The sequence below is a fragment of the Tachysurus vachellii genome, chromosome 1 (assembly GCF_030014155.1).
Source record: "Tachysurus vachellii isolate PV-2020 chromosome 1, HZAU_Pvac_v1, whole genome shotgun sequence".
Taxonomy (NCBI): Eukaryota; Metazoa; Chordata; class Actinopteri; order Siluriformes; family Bagridae; genus Tachysurus; species Tachysurus vachellii.
This window is the reverse complement of record NC_083460.1, coordinates 38,963,674-38,972,237: the sequence shown is the minus strand read 5'-3', so window position 1 is coordinate 38,972,237 and position 8,564 is coordinate 38,963,674. Positions and strand designations below refer to the sequence as shown.

Genomic DNA, 8,564 nt, shown 5'->3' with positions numbered 1-8,564 from the left:
TAATATGTAATCGTTTCAATAGCAACAGCTTAAAAGGTGACATCAGTCCATGATGGATGCTTGTCATGAATCTGTTTAAAATCTGGTTGTTGTTTTTTTTTGTTTTCTAAGATAAGGAGATTTATTTATTTATTTAACATTCGTGGAAAGAGTCCCCAGTGTTTTGTGAGATGCTCAAGCTGAACACAACAAGCTGAATTTAATTATCTTATTGTGTCCTAATTACTGACATCCCTACAAAATTATTCATTCATCTTCAGTAACTGCTTTATTCTGATCAGTCTCCAAATTTGAGTGAAATAAGACATCAATTTACACAGAGCTCTAGGAGAAGTCCTCTACAGGTCCTCTACAGGTTTTCCCAACATCTTTAAAATTGCAGCAGGAACAGACCGGATGCTGCTATTATCTCATGGTGAGGGGTGCCAATAGTTTTGTGCAAACATGCTTAACCGCCACCATTACACAGATAGTCTTAGCCGATTAGAAGGTTAAAGTCACACCCCATCATCATCATCATCATCATCATTTCATTGTCAGCTATAACTTGGACACATGAGACACTCTTCCTGAAATACTTGGAATAGCACTTTTGTATGTCGCTCTGGATAAGGGTGTCTGCCAAATGCCGTAAATGTAAATGTAATGGATCTTTTCATCGTACTGGTGTTGAACGATTCATACAAAGGTGTGAAAAAAGAAACAACCGAACTCAGATTTCTCCTGAGTTTTGACTTATGGGATGTTTTTTAATTTCAGATGGCTACTAGTGACCTAGACACTTACAGAGAACCCCAGCCCGGTGACCTGATCGAGATCTTTCGACCGGCCTATCAGCACTGGGCCTTGTATCTGGGAGATATATACGTTGTCAACCTTACACCAGTCGGTGAGTCAAGTCAAGTCAAATCAAGAAGCTTTTATTGTCAATTCAACCATATATAGCTGTTGCAGTACACAGTGAAATGAGACAACGTTTCTCCAGGGCCATGGTGCTACATGAAACAAAGACAGAGCTAAGGACTTAATTAGTAGTCCTAGCCACAAAAAGTGCATCTGTGCAACCTGGTGCAAACAGTGCAGGACAAAAGGCAGTGCAAACAAGAAATACAAGACATTACACCAAAGACAATTCACAAAAGACAATAAAAAGAAACAGCGCCGACAATTGTAAATAATGTATGTTCAAACAATATTGCGTGTGCAGAAATACTGGAATAAACACAGTATTATAGCAGGAGTTACCTGAGATATTGTAAAGGATTGTGCAAAACAACAATCGACTGAAATGTGAGACAGCATGTGCAAGGAGCAAAAAACTGTGCAAAACAGTAAGTAAACAGTTTGATGGATATATATTGGAAGAGTGTGTATTTGGTGTAGGTCTGTGCAGTCCATACAGTTGATGTGTGTGTGTGTGTTGTGCTCAGTACAGTTCAGTTAAGTTATTAAGGAGTCTGATGGCTTGTGAAAAGAAACTGTTACAAAGTCTGGTCCTGAGGGCCCGAATGCTTCGATACCTTTCTTCAGACAGCAGTAGGGTGAAGAGTGTGTGTGAGGGGTGTGTGGGGTCATCCTCAATGCTTTTGGCTTTGCAGATGCAACGTGTGGTGTAAATGTCAATGATAGAGGGAAGAGAGACTCCAATGATCTTCTCAGCTGTCGTCACTATCCGCTGCAGGGTTTTGAGATCCGAGATGGTGCAGTTTCCAAACCTGACAGTGATGCAGCTGCTCAGAATGCTCTCAATGGTCCCTCTGTAAAAAGTAGTCAAAATGGGGGAGGGAGATGTGCCTTTCTCAGCCTTCGTAAGAAGTAAAGACACTGCTGGGCGTTCTTGGTGATGGAGCTGGTGTTGAGTGACCAGGTGAAGTTCTCCGCTAGATGAACACCAAGAAATTTGGTGCTCTTGACCATCTCTATAGATGATCTGTTGATGTTCAGCAGAGAGTGGTCACTCTGCGTGCTCCTGAAATCAACAACCATCTCATTGGTTTTATCAACATTCAGAGATAGGTTGTTGGATCTACACCAGGCAGTTAGCTGTTGCACCTCCTCTCTGTATGCTGACTCATCATTCTTGCTGATGAGACCCACCATGTTCGTGTCATCGGCAAACTTGATAATATGATTTGATCTGTGCATTGCTGCACAATCGTGAGTCAGCAAGGTGAATAGCAGTAGGCTGAGCATGCAGCCCTGAGGGGCTCCATTTACATTTACAGCATTTGGCAGATGCCCTTATCCAGCGCGACATACAGAAGTGCTTCAGTCTCTATTATTGTTACCTTAACTCTGGTTCACTAGGTTACAAACTTAAGATACCATGAGTTATAAACATATATGCAATAAACAAGGAAGGAAGTGCTAGTTGAAGTGTTTCGTGAATAAGATGGTCTTCAACCATCATTTGAAAATAGCCAGTGACTCAGCTGTCTGGACCCCTAGGGGAAGTTCATTGGTGCCAGAACAGAAAAGAGTCTTGTTGTATACTTGCCTCTTAGCCTGAGAGATGGTGGAACCAGTCGAGCAGTGCTAGTAGATCTGAGGGTGCGGGGTGCAGTGCGAGGACTGATGAGGGCTTTGAGGTAAGAGGGAGCTGGTCCGTTTTTTTAATCTGATGCGTGCAGCTACCGGAAGCCAGTGGAGGGATCACAGCAGTGGGGTTGTGTGTGGGAACTTAGGCAGGTTGAAAACAAGCCGTGCAGCTGCATTTTGGATCATTTGCAGAGGACAAATTGTGTTCATAGGTAGACCTGCCAACAGTGCGTTGCAGTAGTACAGTCTTGAAATGACAAGCGATTGAACAAGTACCTGAGCAGCCTGTGTGGACAAAAATGGCCAAATCCTTCTAATGTTGTAGAGGAGGAACCGACATGAGCTAGTCACATTAGCAACATGAGAGGAAAAGGACATTTGATTGTCCATGGTTACCCCAAGGTTGCGAGCTGTGGCTGAAGGGGAGATCAGATTGTTATGCAAGAATATTGCAAGATCATGACCTGGGGATGAATCACCTGGGATGATCAGCAGTTCAGTTTTTCTAGGGTTGAGCTTTAACTGATGATCCATGTTGAGTCCATGTCCAGTCATCCATGATAATATTTCTGCCAGACATGCTGAGATCTGATCAGAAGCTGTGGTATCTGCGGGTGGGAAAGAGAAGATAAGTTGTGTATCATCAGCATAGCAGTGGTAAGATAACCCATGTGAGGAAATAACTTCACCAAGAGAGTGAGTATATAGGGAGAAAAGAAGTGGACCAAGTACTGAGCCCTGTGGGACACCAGTGGAGAGTCTGCGTGGAGCAGATGTCACTCCCCTCCATGTTAAATGATATGACTCCAGTGCTCAGTGTGGTGGTGCTGGAGATGCTGTTCACGATCCAGACTGACTGAGGTCTCCCAGTCAGAAAGTCCAGGATCTAGTTGCAGAGGGAGGTGTTCAGTCCCAGCAGGCTCAGCTTCCCAATCAGGTGCTGAGGGATGATTGTATTGAATGCCGAACTAAAGTCTATGAACAGTATTCGTATGTACGTGTCTTTATTGTCCAGGTGGGTGAGGGCTAAATGAAGGGCCGTTTGTGGCAATGGCATTGTCCGTGGAGCGGTTTGGACTATACGTGAACTGTAGGGGGTCCAGTGAGGGTGGTAACTGGGTCTTGATGTGCTTCAAGCTTCTCAAAGAACTTTATAATGATAGGTGTGAGTGCAACTGGACACTAGTCATTGAGGCAGGACACTGTAGACTTCTTTGAGACAGGGACAATGGTGGTTGTCTTGAGGCATGTAGGAACAACAGCACTGCTCAGGGAAATGAAGATGTCAGTGAAGACATCCGCTAGCTGTTCTGCGCATTCCCTGTGCACCCTGCCAGGAATGTTGTCTTGTCCAGTAACCTTCTGTGGGTTCACTCTGCATTGAGTTTTCCTCACATCGGCTGTGGATAGACAGAGTACCTGATAGTTGGGGGAGGGATGGTCTTCCTTGCCGTTATATTGTTTTGCATCTCAAACCGAGCATAGAAGTCATTCAGTGCATCTGGGAGGGAGGCATCACTATCACAGGCAGGTGAAGCTGTCTTGTAGTTTGCGATCGCCTGTATGCCCTGCCACATGCGCCGGGTGTCTACGCTGTCCTGGAAGTGGCTGTGGATGTCCCTGTCCCTGTTCTGAAGGCTAGGTCTCTAGTCTTCAGCAGCGCACAAGTATGTCAGCTTTGGAGCTCACTCTGACTTGTAGTGGACATTTTCACTTTAGAGATGTTCATAAGAACCTGTCCTTATGCTTCTATGCGTCTCATGGCTGGTAGTTACTGTGACTAGAGCAGGGGTCACCAACCTTTTTAAGACTGAGGGCTACTTCAAGGGAACTGAGTAGTACGAAGGGCTACCGGTTTGATACAAACTTCCTCAAGAGCAAAATTGCACAGATCACTTTTTAATAATAATAATAATAATAATAATAATAATAATAATAATATGGTGAAGAGACTGCTCACAAGTCAATGTTAATTATTCTCCACAATTATTAACAATGATTTATACAACAATGATGGAAGGAATATTCACAAGTAATTTAGTCTTTTTCAAAAAAAATTTCACATTTCTGTGCGCCATTTTTAGTTTAATGTTATGGTGTTTTCAATGAACACATGTTATCTCTTTGTCTGTAAATGTCTGTTAGTGGGAAGCCTGGCACTGCATTCTGCTCACCAGTGTACTGTAATCTGGTGAATAATTTGACACTGCAAGTCTGAGTGAGTCTTGTAAATGTGCATCAGTAAGGCGTGTTCTGTGTTTGTTCTTGATAAAGTTCATGTTAGAAACGGCTGATTCACAGAGAGAGGTTGAACCAAAAAGGCAGGCAACTTTCATAGCTGCTGTTCATACACCACTGTACTTTTCTGTGTCCACAAGACACCAAAAGTTTGATGTAGACTGATGGGCTTTGAGGTGGAGGTCATTTTGGAACGTTAGGATCTTTACCTGTCCAGCATCCAATTTGAACAAGCACTTAGTTGCTCAGCAGTGCATGTCATGTCCACTTGCATGAAAGGATTTGTAATGGCTTTTTCTGTCCTTAATGCGCTGCCGGGTGGGTAGTTAGCATTGAAACTTTCGTGACGCAGACTGAAGTGTCTCGCCACATTGTGCCGCTTTGCCGTCGCAACAGTCGTCCCGCAAATGAGACACACACTTTTCTGTGACTGACGTAAAAAGAACTCTTCCTCCCAAACACTGTGAAAATGGTATGTTTTCTGTTGCTTTTCTGCCATTTTTTGGGGGTAAATCACAACTAACTCCTCATCGTTGCTGCACCACTTCCTTGTGTCAGGAGTCGGACGTGACGTGCGCGCAATATTGACATTTGACGTGCGCGCAATATTGACATTTGACTTCAGAAAAGGCCAGAGTTCGTTATACACATAAAACATTTTTGTTTTCATTTTTTTAATGAAATAAAATGAAATTAAATATCGTCATTTTAAAATCTACGTTAATGCAAGCGTTTTTTATTCAAAAACTACAGCAAGAAAATTTTTTTAGGCGGAGCTATATTTTGACCAGTGCTATTTTTAGAACGTGCCTCGCGTGCGCCTTAAGTGCTCCTTGTGGGCGACCAGGTGCCCGCGGGCACCGCGTTGGTGACCCCTGGACTAGAGATTGCAGTTGTTTTCCTAAAACAGCTTCCAGCAGACCGTTCCCGTAGGACCTTGGTAGGTACAGATTATCTTGGTCAGAAGATGAGCAGGCGATGCTTCTAAGCCAATGGTTGATGATGTTTTGCTTTAAAATGTCCTGTTTCATTTGAATCCTGTGTATAAAATCCTGATGTTATCAATGATCGGGGCCCTTCCTCACTCATGTTACATGCGGACCTTTTTTGTGTGTTAGTGTCTTCATGTGTTAAGGAAATGATTATGTAGGTGTGTTTTGATTGTTTACTCATTATGAAAGGGGCCAATAATTTTGTTTTGAATATTCCAAGTACATGCAGTGTGAGTGATTTCTGGTCTTCCCTTAGATGAAAGCCAAGCAGCCGCCAGGTCCAGCGTGAAGTCAGTGTTCACTCGGAAGGCTGTGGTGCGAATGCAGCTCCTGCAGGACGTTGTGGGGGAAGATCCGTTCCGTGTCAACAATAAATACGACAGCAGTCACACGCCTTTGCCTGTGTCTGAGATTATTGAGCAAGCACAGCTACTGATTGGTCAGGAGGTGTCATATGACCTGTTGGGCAGCAACTGCGAGCACTTTGTCACCCTGCTGCGATATGGCAAGGGTTTATCTGAGCAGGTTTTAATCCATGTGACATTTCTTTTGTTATTAAATACAGGACAGTTCCTGTAAAGTAGAGAGTACAAGATTATTAAACGTCTTGAACGAGAGCAGAGACTATACAATGCCTTCCATAAATATTTACTTCCTTGAACTTTCCCACATAATATAGTGCTACAATGTGGAGTGGAAATGAATTCTTAACTCTTAAGGATCCTGACCCTGAACCGTTTGCGCTTTAATACACAAGGAAATTACTTAAGGTCCGTCAGATTAGAGAGAAGGTTTTGACACCGCAGTTTCTCAATTTGATGGAGGATTGGGTTTGATTAGTCTATTCTAACACATTCAGGTTCTTTGTTTTGAAAACACTCCAGTCTAGTTGTTGTGGTATTATTAGCAGTGTTGTCCTGGTGAAAGGTGAAGATTTGTCCAGTCTCTTGAAACAGGTTTTCTTCTAAGAATTCCCTGTGTGTTTGTCTGTACCCTTATTGTCCTCAAGCCTGAACAGTTTCCCAGTCCAGGCATCATGATGCTACCACCACCATGTTTCATTGTCTCAAGAAAATGAGAAGTTACAGTATATGAAACACAGTGTATCAAGTGGTCTGTGTATCAAGACCAGAGTTTGTATAAATGCAAGAAAGTAGGTACCGAGGGCAAAAAGAACAAACCAGAAATCCTCCAGCATGCAATTAATTTAATTATGTGATTTCTAAATGGGGTTTAACACTAACAATTACTGAATACTTATACAATCACTCTCATGTAGGTATTGTGTTTTGTCTGTTTTTACATTATATTTAAAAAATAAAGATTGTGGGAGAAAATATTTATACAAGGCATTGTGTCCACACAGGAAATTTCATACACCTTTAATTTTGAAAAATATACAGATATACCTAACTGCATTTAAACCGATCATTCATTACGTTTATTGTCTCTTGTGTTTTTAGGCAACGCGTGCTATCGGGGTGATAAGTTTGGTGACCGCAGCAGCGAGTGCCTTTTCTCTGCTTCGCCGCATCAACACTCGCTACAGGAACAGACGTTCCTGACATCAGTGCAACTCACAAATTCAAGCTTTTAATTCTATCCACACATTTTTATTTACACATTATATGCAACCAGAGCTACTTAGTTTGTGCTTATGATTTAGGTTTTGTTCTTTGACACAGATTGATTTCTTTATTTACTTTGTATACATTAAAGTATACATGACAGCATTCCAGCAAATTATAAATAGAATATAGATTTATATGATAATATAGTCTATTCTCTGAAATGTCTAGAGGTTGATTATAACAGGAAGTGTTTGTGTTTGAACGCATGATGTAGTAATGCGAGTTAGTGTATAGGTTAAGTTTAAGCTACCTTTTTTGTTAAATACATACATACTGATATATAACAACATGTTTATATTATGAGAAATGTTTCTGAAGATGAACAAATGAATTAAATACATTTCCCACAATGCATTGCTTCCGGTCGCCATTTTACTCCCAGAGAAACCCTATATACTGTAGCGTCTGGACACATTACAACGTGCTACTGCAATATCCCTCCGTGGCTTGATATAGTTCTTACATTCGTGGGTTGTACGTTGATGTTTTGCATGGTGAGCCTTGACTTTGCCTAATGTAGTTAAAACTTTGCTCAAGCGTTATAATAAAATAGGATGGAAATTATATCGCGGCCTGTGTTTCTTTAAAAAAAAATAGAAAGCCGGAACTATAGAGAAGTAGTGATGGCCAGTTCGTGAACGAATCGTTCTTTTGAACCGGTTCTTTTTAGTGTACTGGATGAACCAGTTCACCAAATCGGACTGATTCGTTGTCAACAGTCGGCGCTGATCCACAAGTTACTAAAGTTATTCACTTTCGGTCATGTCTGACAGCCCCTCCGACTCTAAACAAACTAATATCCCGGAGTATATGTAACTCCTGTACACTGAACTGAGACATGTTGTGCTGAGAGAACTGTGAGCTCGAGCTTGATACTGCGCATGCGTGAATCATTGAAATACAGCGAATCATCAGTAAACTGAACTGAGAACTGTTTCTTTCGGACGCGTCCGACATACTGAGAACCGAGGAGCTGTTGTTACTGCGCATGCGTAAATCACTGAACCGATACAGCAACAAATGTAAATGGTTATGATTTAATGTCTTATCAACGTATGAGTGTTTAACTCAGTTGCATTAGTTTTTGAAACAACTGATGGAGCGAAAGAAACATTAGTTATTTTATTATAATTTCTATATTTATATAATTTTATTATTTGTTAAG

The 8,564-nt window shown here is 41.7% G+C and overlaps 1 protein-coding gene across 1 annotated transcript; it reads left to right on the top strand.

Moving 5' to 3' along the window:
* The first annotated feature begins 759 nt into the window (after positions 1-759).
* LOC132855605 (phospholipase A and acyltransferase 1-like) lies at positions 760-7,333 on the top strand. The gene is made up of 3 exons (XM_060884733.1): positions 760-889; positions 6,025-6,293; positions 7,232-7,333. The coding sequence occupies exons 1-3, from the start codon at positions 760-762 to the stop codon at positions 7,331-7,333; spliced, it is 501 nt and encodes a 166-aa protein (XP_060740716.1).
* Positions 7,334-8,564: the final 1,231 nt, after the last annotated feature.